Consider the following 21334-nt stretch of genomic DNA (forward strand, 5'->3'; position numbering starts at 1 on the left):
CTGTCTGATCGTCTGTTGGATCTTTTTAACCCTTTACACGCACGCACAGCACACGCAAGGAGATTCACAGGTGTGGGATGTCATCTTTGAGCTGGAAAATGCTTGTCTAGAGCTTTAGTGGTTGCAATTTAGAGGAGAAGAGTTTGATTTGGTTACTGTTTGTTTATTAGTTTTTGGCCTGGAGATGGTCGTTGGCTTCTGATTGGCTGGAGGTCAGGGCTGCAGGTTTCTGATTGGTCAGTAGATAAACAGGAGCCTCAGGTAAATGTCATGGCTGTTCATCTGTTGAGCGACCGTTGCCTGGTTTGTTTACTGAAAGAAAATATCTTTTGTTTCACAACCTTGTTCTCATTAAACATCCAAATTTCTGATGTATCTGAGAGAAATTAAATGCATTTCTTTTAATCATTTACACATTTTTTGCTCACTTTCATTAAATTACTGTTAAAAAAAAAAAAAAAAAAAAAGCTTAACAGTATAAGCGGTATATCATGAAATTTTGGATGAATAAATCAAAAGTCAGGCTACACAATATGATCAAATCGCAATTTATGGACTGGTGTCTATTTTTGCACTTTTGTGCAAAAAGACTTCTGTTTAATTATGGAATTATTAATTTATGGATCATCGTTTTCATTTGATTACATTTTAAAAGATTGATCGGATTGTTGTATGTCTTCATTTGGTTACCTCTGTTTCAGAAAAAAACCCACAATTTCTGAAAAAAAATAATAATAATAAACATTTCATAGGCTCTACTATTGTAAAAGTCGTAATAAATAATTTAATGTTAATGTTTTATGAATTCAATATATTAGACACTCGTTTGATATGCTTTTATTAAAATAAAATTTGAGGGAAAATAAAATTGTATGCATGTTTTAGATACATGGGGGGGGGGTTCCTTGGTCACATGCAAGAGTGCCAAGCGTACAGGTTTCTCCTCTGTATTTGTGTGTGTGTAATGTGATTTGCATTTTTGTGAATGGTGTTCAGTGTATTTGAGCGATGTTTGCATGTGTGTCTGACGGCATGTTTTGTGTTCTCGGTCACTCCTGTCTGTCCCTTTTGCCCTAAATAATGAAAGAAGCATAGAGGTCTAGTGGAGGTTTCCCGCTGTGTGCTCGTTTTCTCTTTCCCCTGCATACAGTATCTCTCTCTTCCTTGGTTCCTCATGGCCTCATAGCTGTCTGTCTGTCTGTCTGTTGTTCTATCTGTCATTCTGTTTATCATTATCTAATATTTTGAACACACACTGAAGGAAATTGTCTGCTATTGTCAGATACTGATCATAAAATAGTTCAACATTGTGCAATAAATTGGTGATTTCTTTTCTGGCATAACCCTGGAGTGAGCATAGAGTGGAGTAGACTGAGACTGGGGGTTGATGGTAATCCTCTGAGACAGATTAGGTCACCCAATCAAACTGTGAACCTGTACAACCCACACACATGAGCACTGGATTCCAGTGTACGTTATGTTGCCGTCTTCAGCTGATGCTATAATTAGTGTAACCTTGAAAGGATGGTTCACCCAAAAGTGAAAATTCCATTATTTACTCACCCTTGTGTTGTTACTAATGAATATAGATATACATATACTGTATGTGTTTGCACATGCCTGCATCATTGTACCACAATACTGAATGTATATGCTCATTTGTGAGTGTGTGTGCATTGTGTTTTGTGGTGTATGTGTGTGTTTTAGAAGAGTTTGGTGTGTTCTGTATGGGTCATTAATAGCCGTCGTGTTTAATGGGTTCAGGAAACCAATGCTACACATCAGGCCTTCCCTCATTAATCCTCTCTCTCTCCTTCTATCCCTCTAGCTCTATCTGCTGTACTCCACATTAGTCTGCAGTCTAGTCCTAATTATGGACTCTAAACTCTCTCTCTGGTCCTGACAGTGTAATTCATTTTCACCTAAGCAGGACACAGATTTTAGGTTGTGGGCAGGGATATCATTACAGTGTTGGACTGTAAGAGCTCTAGATGAAAGTGAGAAAACTTGTGTGTGTGAAAGTGTGAGATTTAATAAGGTTTTGAAGAAAGAGAGTTTTTGTTGAGAAACTGTTAAACATGCAGAGGGTGTTCATTATCAATAGCTAAAGGAACTGGCTGTAAATCTGTACGTTTTTCTTGACGGTGAAAGTTGTCTCCGGGACGCTGGGGTTTTGTGGGTGTTTGTTAGGGTGTTGTTATGTAAATGCCAAGGTGTTCGGAGTATTTTTAGCATATTATTGCTACCTGTGTTTGAGGTAATAATGGGTACCAAAACCCCATATTAAATGGTCCCCGGGGCTAAATTATGAAATGATTGGATGAACATTATATGGTCCTGAGACTTTCACAGAAGATAGACCACTTTAATTATTGACTGCTATCAGGATGTGAAGAAACCTTAGCTTAAATTAGTGACGGTCGTGGTGAGAAATTAGTAAGTCCTACAAATAAATAAAATAATGTAGGGCTGGATGATTATTTGAAAATAAATTGAAACTGAAATTAAGAACCTCTATCAAAGGTAGTTTTAATTCTATTAATACTTGCCTGTTAAAAAACATACTACCGTGTGTGTAGTCGGCGCTATACGGACGTGACTGTTGCACTCGCGTGTTTTGCAGTGTCTCACGCTTTTGATTACACTAGCAGGTTTGCATTGCAACCTTTGTATTTGACGGCACCTTAGTGGAGTAGCTCTGCGCTGCACTTCATTTTTTTATAAAACCATTACTGTGCGTCTTGCAGTCTTAAACACAAAGACGTTTTCTGTGTGAATGGCCAGGAATAACCTAAAGTAAATATCCATGTTGAGGCATGTATAGAATCAAAATGCATCCGCCATAAATCAATAAACGGCAATAGCCACTGGATGGAAAATAATGAAATGATTTTAATAACTAAACCATATTGTGGATGAAAATAATAAGAGAAAAATAAAATTGGTGGTTATAATGGTGTTTAATAATGAATCAATGATTTTGAAAAGGTAACAAATGAATAATGCCTCTGTTTTATATGGCCGCATTGCTGTTGGAGCTGCATGCGCTGTAGCTGTTTTTATAAAGATATTTATATGACAGTCTCAGTTATAGTTATTAATGTAGTGCATTGCTGTTCAAGCTGCGCTCTGAAGCTGAAGAGCTGGATGAACACCGGTTAACTGTAGTGCTTTGAATCTATCAACATATTGTTTTTGTGTTGTTTTTTAGGGAAAAAAATACAAATGTTTATTAATAACAGCAATCTGTTGAGCTGTTTGCACCTTTCTGCATGCACTGATTAGATAATGAAATTGGAGTCTTCATGTGACTGCTTGGATATCTGGAATAGTTACAGGCACTAAGGACTAAGGAATTAGGATGCTGTAGCTCATACCTTGTTACAAGGAGCACAATTTGTAAAGATTGCACTGTACAGATCAAGAAGTTCACATTCATTTCAGTGTGTTTCTTACATGGTGGCTTAAGCATTTGCCACACACAGGCTTGAACTATCCTTGAAAATATCCACCTAATATAGGAGGTCTGAAAGTGGGCGGGTTTGGAGGAATAGAGCGCTCTCTCTCTCTCTCTCTCTCTCTCTCTCTCTCTTTCTCTCTCTCTCTCTCTCATGCAGAGCTGAACTCCTCCCAATATCTTGGTGCTGCTATTTCATCTTATTTACATATTAACCGTTTGGTTGCCATAGTGTAGAGGTGGTTTGTGCCATGTTTCCTCCTTACAGTATACAAGCACACTTTTATTTGCTTTCTCGTCACTCATAAAGTTCTTCATCTTCTAGGTTATTCTCTCGTGAAGGTATATTCATGTACAAATATGAGTGACACAGACAAAACTAGTAACAAATGAAAAAAACAATCGATATAACCTTGTCAAAAAGCTTTTACAAATGTAGAAATATCGTTTTGATACTACAACCTCTTTTTCACAACTTGCGAGCATATTTAAAGTGTGTGTGTATCTGGTATTCCCTACATTTTGGGGACCCCTCAAGTCTAGTAATACTAGTAAATTTTGACATTTTTTGGTCCCCGCGAGGAAACATAAATCATACAGAACATAAATCATACAGAATGATTTTATTTTCTTAATTTTCTTTAATTTAAATATCTAAAATAGCAGAACGTTTTGTGTGACGGGGCAGATTTAGGGGTAGGGGTAGGATAAGGGGATATAAGGATATAAGGAGATGATCATATAAAGTGTGTATTGAGGTTTTTGAGTTGTTTCCACCAGTCCAAACTTCAAGGCCTTGTTATCTCGGTCTTTTTTCCCCCCCTCTGTCTCTTTTGTTATCTCTCTCTCTCGGTCACACTTAGCCTGTTTGTACTGCGCAAACCATTTTATTGTTGCTAGCATACTCCCGGAAGAGGAACGTGCACATGCACCAACAGACACAGCTACACTATGTGCCACCTAGTGAGAAGAGTGTTTTAGTTGACTTTCAGTTCACATGTATTGTCTTGCCTTATTTTAACCAAAAGTGCAAAAGTTGCTCTTACTCCAGTCTCCAGGCTTGGCCGAACCACAGCTAATCTCTCTGCTACTCCGTAAGATTCTTAAGCTAAGATGACCCAGTTTTAATGCGTGATTTCAGTAGCTAGTCATAACACCCAAGTGGTTCTATGCCTGACGTATTATTTGGGGTGTCATAAATGCACGTTTTTCCTCTGTGTTTTTTTCTCTCCTCTGACACTTGTTTTCATTTTTGCTGCATGTGTATGTGTGGGCTCAAGAGGTTTGTTGCAGTGCACGTGCACAGTTGCACATGGCCAATGTGTCACACTTAGGGAAAGTCAGGGCATGACCTCATTTCCCCTTGAGTATCTGTTGTCACTTCCTGTGAGTCTATCCAGGCAGCAGCACATGCCACCTGCCCCCTCTTCTGTATGTGTGTTTATGTGCGAACCTGAAAATTGAATTGCTGACATGATTCTGAGATATTTCAAATTAGAATTGTGATTTATTTTACTTGTTTAGGTCAAAACAATGCTGTTTTGACACAAAATAGCTGTTGAATATATGTGTAGGTGTATTCGTTTCCTTAAACACTAGCTGTTGTGCATTTTGTGCCTGGCAAGTAGAGAAATTCAGTATTTTTGGGGTTAAGTTGTGAAAGTTAATGTAATAACAGCTAGCACCCTCTGCTGGACCTCCTGCTTCACAATGAGCTAAAGAGAGAGCGAGAGAGTGAGTGAGCAAGGGAGAGAGAGAGAGAAAAACGAGTCCGGATTTTAACGACATCTCTAATATTCATGCTGATGCGTTTTGCTGCTTTGTGCTTTCATTTCTCTCCGCTTCGTCCGTGTCTCCTGCTCGCCGCACACACCCCAGCCTGAGAGAGGGGAGGGGAATGAGGGAAAAGGAAGGAAAAAAAAACAAGTGGAAATAAGGAAAACAAGCTACAGAGTGTCCAACTTAGCCAGTACAAAAAACCTTTTGTGTTAGCAATCCTACCTTCGTCTGGGATGTGAAAGGAGGAAGAGGAACGAGAAGTCTTGACGGTCTGTACGCACTTGTGTGTGTACACAGAAGAGACAAGAAAACGACGGCCGGGAGAGATCGAGCACAGTTGTTCTCGGACGAACGGACGGTCGGAGGGAATCGATGAGAAAGAGTCAGTGAGAGAGGGAGGGAAAAGAATAGACGAGCTCAGCTGAGCGCAGCAGAATGAGAGAATCCCGGACCAGCGTGGCTGCTTCGTCTGTCTCTTCCTCATTCCCTCGTTTTCCGTGAAGTGCAGCTCCATGCAGCCCGGCCAGGGGAGGAGGTGAACAGGGCTTCTTCAGCCACGGACTTGCCGGGGCAGGGAGGGAGAGAGGGAAAGTGAGCGAGCAAGTGCAAGAGAGAGAGAGAGAGAGAGAAGGGAGGAGGGAGGGAGCAAGCAAGAGAGAGAGAGAGAGAGAGAAAAACGGCGAAAGGGCTTTTGTTGGCGGTTGGAGAGAGGGAAGAGGGGGGAAAGAAGAAAAGAAAAAACATGTCTACGGTGAACAGGCCGAGAGGACGGGTGAGTGAGTGAGTGAGTGAGCGAGCAAGCGCGTGTGTGTTTGTGTGTGGGGGGTGGAGAGAGGTGGAGGTGGAGGAGGAGGAGGGAAGGGTGGGGGAGGGGGCCGGCAGGAACTGAACAGCTACAGGCTCATGCGGCAGGCTACACAATCGCCGCCATCTTGTGCTAACTGCTTTTCTCCATTTCTTATTCTTTCGCTTGTGTGCTAGCTGGGAGAGTGCTGTGTTATCTAGCTCTTGACTGGGTGTCCTCTGTCTCTGTCGGTTCTTCTTCCTGTTTCATTGCTTTCATTCACCGAGGCGCAGTAAAATGTGCCACATGTGTGCAGGAGGCATTGTGTTGCAGTGCTGCGTGCACGTTTCTGCTTCAACATAGTTTTATTCTAAGCAGAGACGGTGATGACCTGAGCGTGGAGAGGGATTGAAATCGCTGTGGCGCTGGCAGCCTGTAATTTCAGTTATTTATAGATGTGTTACATAGCTGCAGTGCTCACGGCTTGCTGCATTTTCCCCTCTCTCTCTCTCTCTCCCGCTCACGTCATATTCTCTCTATTACTCATTTTCTCACATATGCTCTCCCGCCTTCCCCCTATAGCTTTTCTCCATTTCTCCATTCCTGCTGATTTACCCTTTCACGCCTCGAATGGATTAGTGTGAATATTTCACGAGAGCTCGCTCTGCTCTCCGGCTCATGTTTAGCCACCAAACGAGTTAGTGTTTATAACCCACCCCCACTCTCTTTTCTTTTGTTTCACTCTTTCCAGATAATTCCCTTTATTTAGCCGTCAGGAAAGCGCAGGCCAGTTGATCCAATTTTATGTCTCTCTCTTTTTTTTTTTTTTGAGTCAACAAAGCTTTATTGGCAAGACTGGAACATTGCTCTGGCCATGTGTCATATTTATAAAGAGCGAGCGTGCAACGTAAAACCCAATAAAGTAAAAGATAAGATCTCTTTGTTCTTCTTTATGGGTTTAAACTCACTTTAGCTGCTTTCCGAGTGAGAAAGAGAGCAAGAAATGGAGAAAACCGGGAGATTGCATGTCAGCGAAACAGGCATGAATAATAAAAGTTGGCATGTCTCGGCCTGCTATATGATCGTGCTGTGAATTATACATGACTGTCTTTTTATTTCATGGGGTGAGGGGTGGATAATGTGAATAGACAGGCTCTCAGGTTGAAGATTTTATCTCTTGAACTTTAATCAGTGTGTGATGTCATTCTGATGAACTGTGACTTATTAACGCCCCATACCTTGTTTACTAATGATATCTCTGATGTTTAGAGGATTAAACCAGTAATAAAATGATGAATACATGTGTGTGCAACCCCAGTGGTGTGCAGCTTTTCCCTGTACAGTAAGCCAAACCATTCCTTTATCTTCCCCTATAGCTGGTTGGCCACGTGAATGGATAGCAGTGAGTATTATGAAACCCAGGCATTAGGAACATTGATGATGCAGCAGTTCAAAGATGGAGGATTTCCCATGTTGTCATCCAGTATGTGTGGGTGGACTCAGGCATACCGTGCTGCACTGCTTGAGCAACAATCAGATGAGATGTGATCTCCGAGGATTTTTATCTTGGACCTCTTACATTTAGTCTGCTGGCGAGGTCATGCAGTAACTAGTGTGCTCATTAAATTTTCAACCAGTAGAGTTGAGCTGGGTAAAGAATGGCCCATAACACTTGAGCGGAGTTGATGTAAGCAAAATTATCTCTACAACCTGACAGTCTTCATTGAAATAGGTGTCATGAGAAATCACATCTGTCTCGGTATCAGCCCTAGACTACTTACTGTAACTGCAAAAAAGAATCATGGGAGTAAAATGTTTAAGACAATCAGTAAGCTAGCTAGTTAGAAATGTTCTTTGCTTGTCAACAAAATACGTAATACATTTTTTGCCCACCGGGCAAAATGGTTGGCAAAATTCCTAATTTAACCTGCCACTCAAATTTTTTCCCCATTTCAAATAAATTGTATAATTGACTGTGATTTGGAGGGAAAAAAATGCACAAAGACCGATTTAAATGGAGCCAAAAAGCATTTATTTTTGCACGAACAGAATCTCTGGTCTCTTTTGTTCAGCTGTAATTAAAATCAGCATGAAATGAAAATCAATTTTTTGAATGAACGTAGTGATCTTATTATATTAACCATTCATCCATGCAGAAATTGTTCTTTTAATAACTTGATCTTCCGGTGAAAAGTATATATGACTGGGGGTGATGCTTAAGATATAGTTGGCCATTCAGGGTTTCTTAAAAAAAAAAAAAAAAATATTAGTAATACATAATAGTAATTATTATTAAAAGATAAAACCACTGCCAATTCTGCTACAGTACTAACAATATACAATGCACTAGAATTGATGAGCTGCTAGGATCATGGATATTAAACACGTTGTCAGCATTGCCTCAAACTGATTTGTTGAAATCAAAACAGGGATGGTGATAGATGAGCTTCAGCCCACGAGATTGCCATTTGCTCATAAGCTCCACCTATCTTCTGCTTGTTTTTAAAAGCTGAATAATTCCAAATGAACTCCGTTATTTTGACAGGGAGGTACAACAAAGAATATAGTTTACATGTATCATGTCGATTCAGCGTGCTATGCAAGACTCTCGCTCTCTTTATGTGTTAGAAACACAGCGCTCTCAGCAAAGCAGTGGCATCCATTGAGATTAACAGAAAAAAACTCAGTCAGTGTCCAGCAAGTGAAAATATATATGTAACGATAGACATCATTTAGTCGCCCAGAGTAAAATTTTGTTGCGTAAGCGAGTGATTTACTTCGCAGTGTAGGGTTGTCCCTGTTGATGCATGATGGACTCCTCTGAACATTTAATCCACCTAAATGGAGTCCCTTTTCTTAAAATCAATTGCAAGCTCACATTCCTGTATTTAATTATCAAAACAAATGAATAACTCCCAAGTCCTCGCACCTGTTTAAAAAAAAAAAAAAAAAAATATGATAATTAATTTCACTTGAATGTGCATCACAAAACAGAAAAAAAATAACAATCTGCATGTATCAGTCTATACTTGCATTACATTATGAATTTAACATGTTAAATTTCCCTTTACACCGTTGTCTTTTTTTAAAGTGTTAGTTCACCCCCCCCCCCCCAAAAAAAATTTAACAAAAATTGCCTGTTATTTACTCGAGCCATAGGTGTATATGATTTTCTTCTTTCAGATGAATATGATCTGAATTATATAAAAAATTGTCCTGGCTGTTCCAAGCTCTATCATTGCAGTGGGTGGGTGTTTCTGTTCAACAGTCCAAAAAACGTTAAATAAAGTGTATGCATCCATAATAAAATTTGCCTCACACGGCTCCGGAGCGTGAATAAAGGCTTCCTGTAGCAAAAAACTGCCAATATTTTTTGTAAGAAAAATATCTATATTTCAAACACAATAAACACTTATTTTCTTTTCGCAATTTGTCATATGCAGAAGCAGTTCTGGAAGATGCAGAAGATGTCGGCATTGCATGATTAGTGACGAACGCAGAGGGAAAACGAAACAAAATGGCGGTCACGAATTAGAAGTACAAATCGAGGATTTGTAAAGAAAAATGTCAGAGGATTTTGATATAAGCCAAGAGGAGACTGGTTTTCCCTTACTAAAGTAAGGAAACTTTGCTTCTTTTGCGCCTGTAAACAAGGCATATCTCAGAGGCGTGCGTGCAGCACATACTGTACATATGTCATCCGCCAGAACAGCTTCTGCATACGACAGTCAGTAAAAATGAGAGAAAAGTGATTATTACGTTTGAAATATGGAAGGTTTTTCTTACAAAAACACATGCAATCACTACAGGTGGCCTTTATTCACGCCCCAGAGCTATGTGGGGCCTGTTTTATTATGGATGTGTGTGCTTTATTTAACGTGTTTTGGACTGTTAAAGAGAAACACCCACCCACTGCAATAGTAATGCTTGGAATAGCCAGGACAATTTTTAATCTAACTCCGATTGGATTCATCTAAAAGGTGAAAGTCATATACACCTAGGATTCCTTGAGGGTGAGTAAAAAAGGCTAATTTTCATTTTTGGGTGAACTAACTCTTTTAGCCCAGTTTAGATTGGACTCTAATGATAACAACAAATAGTAGGCACATTTTCTTAAATATTTGGACAAAAACTTTGCTTTTGCAATGCACATTATAAGCGAACCACCATAGATGAGCAAAATTAGTCGCCACTGTGTATGAAACTACCAGCATTTGGCTGGGAGAGTCTGTTAACTTCATACCCCGCCTGTGAATGATTTTGCACATTCTAGGTTGTTGGCATCTCTTTGGAGGTCTGTGTGTTAGAGTGAGGTTCTAGTGCATGAAGTTAGCTTACAGATCCTTTTTACTAATATGTGCAGGGTAACTGTTTCACTGTACTGACTTTGTCCCCCTTAAAAAGAAGCCTATTAAAGTATTTACATCCACTTGAGTCCAAGTTTTCTAGGTCATGACTAGAGGAGTAATTGCTGTTGAATTGAAGCTCATCGTTATTTTTTTTGTCCAATAGCGCTCTTACATTGACCATCAGACTAGTCTACATGGCGTCATGGTATCTTAAATAGTGTATTGTTCATCATGGGTTCAGCATATGGAATTACCAAATCCTGAAATAGATGCCTGTCTATTGGCTTCCTGTACAGTCCTGGCTACACAACAACTGTAGATGAAGCCGGTCCTATGGAGAACATTGATATCTTGTTTGGGTGGTAATATCTATCTTTTTCCCTTTTCTCACAGCCTCCTAAGAACACTAATGGTCCCAGCAGCCAACCGCGGGTACTCAGCCCACCAGTGAAGAGCAGCTCCTCTTCTTCCTCTTCATCATCCTCGTACATATCCGTGTCAGAGAAGCGGGCACAGAAGCGACAGCAGCAGCAGCAGCAGCAGCAACAGCAGATGGAGGCGTCCCTTTCGGACGATAAACAACAGAAGGCCAATCTAATCATCTCAGAGGCCATCGCCAAAGCACGAGAGAGGGGAGAGAAAAATATTCCACGCGTCATGAGTCCAGAAAGCTTCCCGTCTTCTTCGTCGCAACACCGCAGTCACAGGGCCCGTTCTTCCAAGTCCAGAGGCAAGGATAAGAGTTCCAAGAAGGCCCGGATTGTGACGTCATCCAAGTCCAAACAAAAGGCTCAAATTGGGTAAGACCGCTGTAGCATTCTTAGGAAAAGTGTTGTACAGCTGTTTCTGTCCTGATCCGTGATGACATCTGTTTATCCAAGAGCATCTCTGTGACTTCACCTGCATATTGTTAGCCATGCAGCTAATCATGCAGCCATGCAGCTAGACTTAACATGTGTTTGTCTATTAAGTTTAAATCTGATGATGGGTTCTCATAGATCGTGAGGATCATTGACTGCTATGGTAAGCTGCTACTTCAAGCTAAAAGCATTTAAAGAAACAATAAGCTAGAAGAGACAATATTGTGATAATAGTCAAGAGTAAAGGCCATCATTAGAAATGAAGTTTCACATTTTTAAGAGTGAATGTGAACATTCAAGTATAGCAGAAATGCATCAACTTTTCACTATAAGGAGCCTTAAATGATAGAGCATATATTTCCGTGCAAAAATTTGATCTCAGCCAATTCTTTTTCCTTAATTCACATTAATGCACATTGTGACTTATGTAAAAGAATAGCAAATTCACCTTAGGCTAGCACATGAACTTGTATGCAAATGTTGAGAGTTTATGTGCATATCAAGCGTTTCCTGTCAGGTTTTCTTAAGTGCAACTTTTGCCAACAATCGTCTCTGACAAGTAAAAAAATAACTTTTTTTTTGTTTTAGTTTTTTATAAGAAACTGTAGCACTGCAAATATGGCAAGCACAGCAAAATGCTCTGTAAAACAGTAACTCCATTCAGGAAGTATTAAGGTGTCAGCGTTTTTTTTTTTTTTTTTTATATTTACAGATACATTTTCAATCATTCACATCCGGATGATTCTGTCGTCCACTGTTAGGAAGTCTTTGGATCTAGAAATGTGCTCAGAGTATGCAGGAAGTGTTCACTTTTTAACAAGTTACAGAACATTTTAGCAAACATTTTGAACCAAGGACCACTTTTAATAACCCCAAACGGTTTGCTGTTGTGAAAAACTCTGCCCTAGCAGTTCTCTCCAGGAACATTGGAGATTTGAGTACTGAAGAGTAATATGGGGACAATTTTACAGTCATATTTTTGATGATCCAATTTTTTTTACGCCAAATCACCTCAATATAATGCAAAGAACTACCTTTCTATACAAGGTTTTCGAAAAATAAGTGTTAATACGTTTTTCTTTTTTTTTTTTTTCTTTTTTTTTTCTTATCTGAAAAGTAATATTCAAAATGATTTCAATAATAAATACTGATCAAAAACATTTTTTTTTTTTCTCTGAGAATTAAAATACCCCCTGAGACCTTCTGGGGGTCCCTGGACCTTAGTTTGAAAATTAAGTTTGAAAGGGAAAATGATCAGCCTTTTTTGTAACCCACAAACATGGCAAAGGAACAAACGTACACTAAACAGTAATCTGGTGTTCTCCCATTTTTGTTGTGGTTAATGATTACTTCATGTGCTTTATGTGCCTTCATATGACGTCTAACAGCAGTGCTCACATGGAGAGGCTATTCTGGTGAAGGTGAATAGATCAGAAGTTTGAATCAAACGTGCAGAGCTGTATGACATCATGACGTCATCTGATCTGCATTAATGGAGGACTGAATGGGAGATTGTGATATGAGATTTCTAGGTCATGTGTAGGCCTCTGCAAACTTTATGCCACTAAATATTATCTCAAGCTCTACGATTCCGTCTAGATGCTGCTTTTTTTCTTAGTAAGGCTGTGTGCTCTCTTATGGTCCGTTGGTGAGATTACGAAGCTAGCATGAAAATGTTTAACATTCCCTCTGTGCTTGTAAAAGCAGTGTGTTGAATTTCTTCAGTAACTTGTTCGTGGTGCTTAATGGATTAGCAGTCTGACTGACCCAAATACTTCAGCAGTAAAGGCAAGACAAACAGGACATGTGTATGTTCAGACTCAATTCCTCACTGGGTGATTTCTTTTCTTGTTTAACACCGTCTCATGTTGTATGGATTGCAAAATTTACCACATCTGACAAGGAAGCAGACGTTGATGGCTTTCAAATGTTGGCCTGCAGATAGTCCAGAATGAGAAGGACATGTTTGCATATTGATGTGGTAATAGGCTAAGTGGTCTCCTTCCCCCTGTAAAGTACTCAAAGTTACCTGTCTGGTTTGGCAAGCTTTTATTGAGGGCGTTTTGCTGTGTTAGTGTTGCATTACTCTGCTGACCCTCTAATGTACTGTACGCTGTCGCCGCTCTGCTATAAGAGGCTGGTATTTATTAACGGTTGAGTGTTTTGTTATAGCTAGTGGTTTCATGACCAAACGCAAAGACCATGAATGAAATCATGTTGCGAATAACAAGTTTTGTTAGTGTTGTTGTTGATGATCAGTTGTTATTTGACTATCAGGAAGACGTATAAACCTTATCCCAAATGCTGGATTAGGGGCTTCTTAAAATATAAGAATTTTTGCTCAATAAACTGCTAATTTGCTGCTTATTTATAGTTAGTAAGGTAGTTGTTAAGTTTAGGTATTGATTAGGGAGGTAGAATACGGTCATGCAGAATATGTGCTTTATACGTACTAATAAACAGCCAATATGTTAATAATAGCCATGCTAATAAGCAACTAGGTAATAGTGCGTACTGGTCCCTATACTAAAGTGTAACCGCAAGGTCATAGCTTGCAGAATTATTTATATGCTCAGTGCTTCTGTGCTGTAAGACTGAAAATTGCTTTTTAATTAAAAATAAGTAGGCCTACTTTTGCAAGATATGACATTGTACATGAAAGCGTTCTGTCCTTTTCTTCTTCTTTTTGTTTTTACATTTTATTATAGAAAATTATTCTAAATATCTTTAAATAAAGGTTCAGTGTGACGGCATCCAGCTTTAATGATGGCAAAACCTTATCAAGAAAAAATATTAAATAAAAACAATTTGTTTCTGCAAACTTGGATTAAGGAAAAAGATGTTTTCCAATTATCAGGGGATCAAAATCAAATTCTCCCTTGAATATTTTCTGTGCCATATTTTTTTCTTTTTATCCACCACATAGCTCCTGCCTGCTCTCTCTGGTGAAGATGAAACATTATGTTGCATGTATCGTGGTGTAGTAGACTGATGCTGAGATCCTTCAATTCAGATGTCACAAAAGGCGGCACTGAGAATAGGGCTGCCACCAAAAAAAAAAAAAAAAAAAAACCTTATGAATCCCTAAAATGACAATGGGACACCCTACTGTCTCTTGGACTTCTTGAACAAGCCACAAGATCACAAGTCCACATCAAGTGTGTAATTTGGGACATGGCCATTGGAAATTGGCTAATCTGCAGTGAGCTATTTGCTTAACTGCTGCCTCACAAGTCTCAAATGTCACTCAAGTCACGTGTAATGTGGAAAGTTTGAGGTTATAGTTAAGGTAGCAAATATATAAAAAAGTGTGTATGTGATCCACTAAAGAAGTCTATGAAAGAATCCCTTCTTGATAATCAGTGGACAGTTGCAACAAACCCCCCCCCCCCCCCCCCCCCCCAAGTCAGGAAATTCCTTATTGAGAATAACAGGGATGTACCGATACCACTTTTTCTTCAGAACTAGAACGATACCAATACTTTCATTTTTGGTGATACCAGTACCTTTATTTTCACCTCATTTGTCTTATTTTTTATTTATTTATTCAAAATGAGGAGATGAAGAAGAATCATCATGCTAGTTGGTTTTATTTAGCAAACAGTTATTTCCACACTTAATTATACCTGTTAAAATGTATTGTTTAAGCATTTATTACTTTCACTATTCATTTTAATCGCTTCATTGCATCAGCTCAATACTGTAATCATAAAACATTTTTTTCTAAAATAATGCAGGAAACTACTTGTTATACAAGTGCGCAAATACTAATTTGGTGATGTCATTTGTGTCACGCACACTGTACTCGGACCCTCGTGTATAAATAAAAAACCATAACTCCTAAAGTGAGCTAAACATGCGCAGCGCGTACACATTTGCATTGGTGCAGAATGAGAGAGACACTTATAGCCTAGTGCATTTCACACAGTCTAGTTTCACTTTTGCTTTAATCATTTATGCTTGACATTTAAAATAAATGTTGTTTATGGTGAATGCCCCTATATTTTTTTTGTATGTTTTATATTTATTTTCGATTTGGTTTTAAACCAAATGCATGCGCTAATGGAGCGAACACAGCAATCAAGGTCATGCAACAGAAGTGTGTGCTCACTCTCGCTCTCTCTCTCTCTCTCTCTCTCTCTCTCTCTCTCTCTCCTTACTGTCAAATAATTTTAGTAACTTGTGCACTCTTTTGCTTGCTTGCTTTTGACACATCCGTCCGAACTACAAACTTTCCAGTGATGTCTGTGAGATATTCACTCGACAAGCTTGTGCAACTATATATATTGTTACATATACTTACATGTATGGGGAATTTTTACGAGAACGAGTATAGGAGCGCAACATGGTGCCCGATTCTGATACCAGTGTCAGTATTGGTGCATCCCTAGAGAATAACCATACCTGTTACTACTATGGGTTTTCCTCATAGGTTTTCTTATCTGAAAAGATTTGTTGTAACTGGGGGCTGGATATTGATTTTCAAATCACTGTAGAGACATGGAGGCAGAGGTGGGCCTTTAGATCTTGCTTTCATAAATAGCAGGGATGGTGTCTTTGAGTCTGCAGTGGAGAGCAAAGCCAAAAACCTACTGACCCGCTTTGCACCAAACTGCACACTACAGCCAACAGCTGCCATTAAAGCAGACCATGTGATCTCAGAGATTGAGATAGAGACTGCAGCCAGTCACACACACTCATATTTATAACAGTACAGTCTGCCAGGCACGTTATGGCTGTGTTGATACAGCCATGTATCAGACTTTCCCCTTTCCTGCTATTGATATTTTTTATGTATTTGTGTGACCATTCATTAAGTACAGAAGAATCAGGTTGTTAAAAGTACAAACTTATTTTCCTTAGTGCGGTCAGAGATGCAGTGCTGGGCAAAAGTGAAGCAGAGCATGCAAGACGGATTGAGATTATGTTATGTATATGAAAAGTGTTGTGTTGTGAGGTGCAGAGCGTGTGATGGATACTGGATGTTTATTTAGACATTATATTGAACATAAAATAAATGGTGGGTTTCTCATCGCAGGGCTGATTTTAAACTAATTTTGTGTGTGTGTATGTACAACCATGTGTTTGTAGGAGCTTTTATGGAAAAGACTGAGTATGTGCGTATATGTAGCCTAGGTTACAGCCCTGAAATATTAATGCAGCCTTCTGCGTCTGCCTCCAAAGACTTTCCACACTCATCCATTGAGCATGTGTGCATGCATTTAAATGTGTTTGCCTCTGATTCATACAGCCTTTAAATACTGATGCATGATAAAGTAAGAGAAACAAACACACACACACACAGTCTCCAGTTGTCAAACATACAGTGGCAACTACAGTCAATAAGATGATATATGTAATATATTATACATAATATATAAATGTATATTTATTTTTTGCTATTTTGTATGTTTTGATGGTTTTTGTTTGTTGGTGAGTTGACTTTGAGCCGTTATAAAACCTTTTAAACAACATTATTTAAATTCACGATCAATTCCTAAACATTGACCAGGTGGGATTTGTGATTGTTGGTTTTGGTTAGGAGCGTAACGATTCACTCGTTTTCTCGATGCATTGATAACAAACCCTGACGATTCATATGCATCAATCTTGAAACATGATTTTTGAATCGTGAATCGCCAACCTCGGACAATGATCGTTTCAAAACACTAAGAATCGAATAAATCGCGATTTATATAGCGATTCAATGCTTTCAAAATATATACACATTAAATTACTACACGCACAAATTAATGGAGACCTTGAACAGTGTTCGTGAATCGTGCCTCTAATCTGTCCTACACGTGCTCCACTGTTTACCACCCGAGACTTTCACTCTGCATCTCACCGACGGTGTTACCGGAGCAGTCGAAAGCTGTGTATTTATTGCATGGACGGGGGATAAAACGTAAGTGTCTAAATCATACGCACAGTTCCATTGAATGATAAATGTGTCTAAACAATGCGGATCAACCGAATGTGCAAAGGAAACTGTTAAAATAACCACAGCATTACTGATGACCTTGAAATAATAGCACAATGTTTAGCATGTGTGTTGCGTGTGTTGCTTTAGCAAACAGACATCTGGAGCGTTTTCTTTCAGAATCATCATTCGCTGATGGAGAGGAAAAGTTAAATAACTAGCCTACTATAGCATTTTATTTTGTGAAAATGAGATAAAGAAGTTCACACTGAAAGAGAACCGATCTCGCTCTTTTAGACGTGCCAGGCTTTATCTGCAGCTAAACTGAATAAAAGTGGAATGAAGTGATGAAACGTTAAAAAATAAATAAATAACCACAATAAATAAAATCTATGAATGATGCCGTGCTAATTGACATATCACTTATTATAGTACAGAAACTATATTTTCTAGTAGCAGTATATTTTCTACCTTACTCTGTGCAGAAAATTAAAAGAATTGCTAATTAAATGTATCCTAGTATATAAAACAATCATAAAATTACCATTAGGAAAAAAATATCGATTGCGAATGAGTGATTATTGTCCAGCAGTGAATAAGATCTCTTACAGCTAATTAAAAGTAATCAAAAAAAGAGAATTCCTTGTAAAAAACATAAAATAAAAATTATGATAATACATAGGCTACATACATAAAATGATTGTATTGTACACTGAAATGATGCGACGCCCCTGGTGTGACAAAATGTTAGCTTTCACTTTTCAAAAAACAACTAGATAAGTGCATTGTCTTATAGAAAATCTACCTGTCTGTCTGTCTTTATATTTTTTTTATGTTATCATACTTATACTTATTTTATAAAATGACAAAGTTTGTGGTTGATTGTGGACCCTGTGTGTGTGCTTGTGTGTGTGTTTGTGTTGTTGGGTCCCTTGAAAGAGGAGAGCAAAAGAAAGATGTTTAGTGTGTTAAACAGGCTTAGCTCACATGCTTTCACAGGTTAGCTCAGTCCAGCTCTGTCCGTACACACACCCCGCACAGTAAAGACCAGCTCTCAGTCTCATTTCACAGCTGCTGAGTGGAGCTGGTGTGTCACTCACAGGATACAACATCACTGCTTCCACCCACGCCACCAGCTCCACTCTGATCAGGTCGCTAGGCAACCAGGAAGTCACGTTGTCCCGGAGACTAGTGAAGTGTAACATCATCCACAGAGCGAGAGTGAAAGAGCGAGTGATGCACACAGCTGATGTCCTGACGATCATTTCCTCTTTATGTGTGTCTGCCACTGAGGAGATGGCAAACGTCTGACTGTTTTAAGTGTCCAGCGTGAAAGATGGAATTTTGTGAAATCGTTTGACTGTTTATTGTTTGCACTGGATATTTTCATGTGTGCTGAAGATTTGGTTTTATTACATGACATTTACAATGGAGTTAAGAGAAACCAGTGTTTGGTTTTATTTATATACTAAGATTATTTATTATTTAATTTAATTTAATTGAGCTTTTATTTTTATATTTTCAGGTTTTATATAATCATCAAGCAAGAAAAGCATTTGAAAGTGTATATATATATATATATATATATATATATATATATTTTTTTTTTTAGTTTTCTACATAGATTTTATTTTTCAGTTTTAGTGATTTACTTAATCACCAAAATAACTTTAACAGAACTTTTAAACCTATCTAGCCTATAACAGCACTGCCCCCCCCCCCCCCCCCCACATACACATGACCGGACGGAGCCGAAGCGGTCGACTGTGGCAATATAAAAGCTCCGCTGCTTTTGAGCCGTGTGTCATGCTGGTTCAGCGGCCTCGTTTCACTTCGGCGTGTTTCAGCCTCAGCGTGATTCATTCTACTACGTTAATAAATCATTTGCTCATCCATGAACATGATTTTTTCCTGGGTCCCATTGGATTGATGAAGAGGACAACTCCCATGATTCCACACTCAGCCACGGTGTCATCAAACCTCTTTGTTTGTATCGAATATGTGCCCTCTAGTGGCAAACAATTTACATATTGTGCCATTAAATGTTAGTAAATCATTAGTAAATCGGTTCTTTTGCCAGGATTTATCCAATCAACAAAATGGTCATTTGGTGTGTTTCCATAAAATGTTTTGAATAATACTGGTTTCTTCGGATTGAAATCCAGTGGGTACCGGTGTTAAAATAAGTCTCTCTGTTTGTTCTTCTCTTTGACAGGAAAATCATTATAAAGCTTGGAAAGAAGAAGCGAAAGAAGACCGATTCCTCTGAAGAGCTTTCTGATGATGACAGACCAACTCGACGATCCTCTAAAGATGATGATTCGGTGAGCTTTGGGTTTTTTATCTATTCTTGATATGTCTGCATGAACCTTTCGTGCTGTTTTATATAATCATCAAGCAAGAAAAGCATTTGAAAGTAATCATTTCTGGAGCAGGTGGCACAAATTGTATGCACTTTGTTGCTGGCTATTCTTTAAACTGCATAATGCCATAGTGCTTCCTGCAGCATGTGTTCAGTATGTTTAGTCCAAGAGCTAAAGAGACTGAGATGACTGCTGTTCCCTCAAATGAATTCCATCTCTTTCTTCTGAAATGACTAACCTCTCATTCCCCCATCCATGATATACCCCGCTCTACCCTTCCAGATATAATTATCCTCTTTAAATACCCCTGTGTTAGTTAAAGCGCTGTTCTTTTGATGACTCAGTTGGGCTGTCGGAGCTTTTTTTAGGAAACACTGGGGTCTTGTGGCAGGGCGGGTGGGTCTTTATTTGGTCATCCTGAGATATTCTCATCCTCTCCATTTACTTTAACTCCTACACATTTAGGTCATGTTATATTTGGGAGGACAGACACCCTCTCTCTCTCTCTCTCTCTCTCTCTCTCTCTCTCTCTTTCTCTTCTCTCTCTCTCTCTCTCTCTCTCTCTCTCTCTCTCTCTCTGTGCTGTACTAATTTATTAAAGGCCCCCTGATAGGCACCTCTGATTTGCTGAGTGAATAATAAAATTGTGCATGTGCAGGGGTTCTCCTCCTCTCTTGGTCATCTAAAGTGACATTTACATGGCTCAAGAAGCCCCCTGGAGTAAATTGATGACAACTGTAATATGGTTTTTGCTAATTATTTAAAATTCAGTTGATAATTTCTTTATTTATTTGGAAATGCTGTCATTTGTGTAAAATGTATGCATTTATATATACATTCCTGAATGCATATATATTATACACACTATTCAAAAGAGGGGAATGACTTGAAAAAAAAACAACAACTTCAATTTATTCAGCATTAATGCATTAATAATCAGACATAAAGACAAATTAATGATGTTCTTTTGAACTTTCTATTCTTCAAAGAAATAATTTATAATGGTTTTAACAAAAGTATTAAGCAGCACAACTGTTCTCAAGATTGATAATGATAGGATATGTTTCTTGAGCACCTAACAATCATTAGAATGATTTCCGGAGAATCATGAGACACTGAAAATAGATTAATCAGCTTTGCCATAATAGGAATAAATTACATTAAAAAATAAAAAAATACAAATAAAAACTTAAAATAGAAAACATTTATTTAAAATTATAATAATACTTTACAATAAACCTGCATCTGTTTTATCAAATAAATGGGCTTAAATGAGCATTAGAGACTTGACAAAAAGTTCAAACATATGCTCACTTTTGTTTGTGCATCTACAGAAGCGTCGTTCGAACCGGAAGGTCAAGAGGAAGAAGTATGAGGATGATGGCGAGGCTCGATTTTCCGATGAAGAGATGAAGGTCATCGTAAAAGCCAAGAAGACCAACTCCAGCGCTCAAAAACAGCCTTCGGTGCAACTGTTTGTGGTGCGTACATTAAATCTCACTGCAGTTAGCAGCACACATAATTGTTTCTTATGATGTGTCCCAGCATGCTCGAGCAGCTCTCTGATCTGGATTATAATGTGCTATGTTTAGAATCCTTTTATGTGTGTGTGAGAGAGAGAGAAGTTGTGTGTGCATTTAAGTATATGTTGTGGTAGGAAGAGTCTCTGATCTGGTTTATGTTGGTTTATAGGAGAACCCGACTGAGGAAGATGCTGCTGTGGTAGATAAAATCATGGCATCTCGTGTGGTGAAAAACGAGGTAAGAATCTCTGTGTTTTATCTTTAGATCTCATTCAGTTGTATTCTGGAAATTATAG

The 21334-nt window shown here is 38.6% G+C and overlaps 1 protein-coding gene and 1 long non-coding RNA gene across 10 annotated transcripts in view; one reads left to right on the forward strand and one right to left on the reverse strand.

The window, feature by feature from the left end:
* The window catches only part of chd9 (chromodomain helicase DNA binding protein 9), a 63956-nt gene that overhangs the window by 17000 nt on the left and 25622 nt on the right, over nucleotides 1-21334 (forward strand). For 8 of the 9 annotated variants that reach the window (XM_026267585.1, XM_026267584.1, XM_026267583.1 and 5 more), the window contains exons 3-6: nucleotides 10763-11169; nucleotides 19368-19476; nucleotides 20850-20996; nucleotides 21208-21276. In XM_026267585.1, the coding sequence (XP_026123370.1) occupies nucleotides 10763-11169; nucleotides 19368-19476; nucleotides 20850-20996; nucleotides 21208-21276 (732 nt within the window). Of the gene's footprint in view, nucleotides 1-5334; nucleotides 6009-10762; nucleotides 11170-19367; nucleotides 19477-20849; nucleotides 20997-21207; nucleotides 21277-21334 lie in introns of those variants that run through there. The other variant, XM_026267588.1, reaches the window with a different exon arrangement.
* Nucleotides 447-5599, reverse strand: LOC113106053 (uncharacterized). The gene is made up of 2 exons (XR_003292445.1): nucleotides 5459-5599; nucleotides 447-5336 (listed from the first exon to the last, which is right to left on the reverse strand). It is a non-coding gene; the product is annotated as an uncharacterized LOC113106053 (long non-coding RNA).

This window comes from Carassius auratus, chromosome 7 (genome assembly GCF_003368295.1).
Source record: "Carassius auratus strain Wakin chromosome 7, ASM336829v1, whole genome shotgun sequence".
NCBI lineage: Eukaryota > Metazoa > Chordata > Actinopteri > Cypriniformes > Cyprinidae > Carassius > Carassius auratus.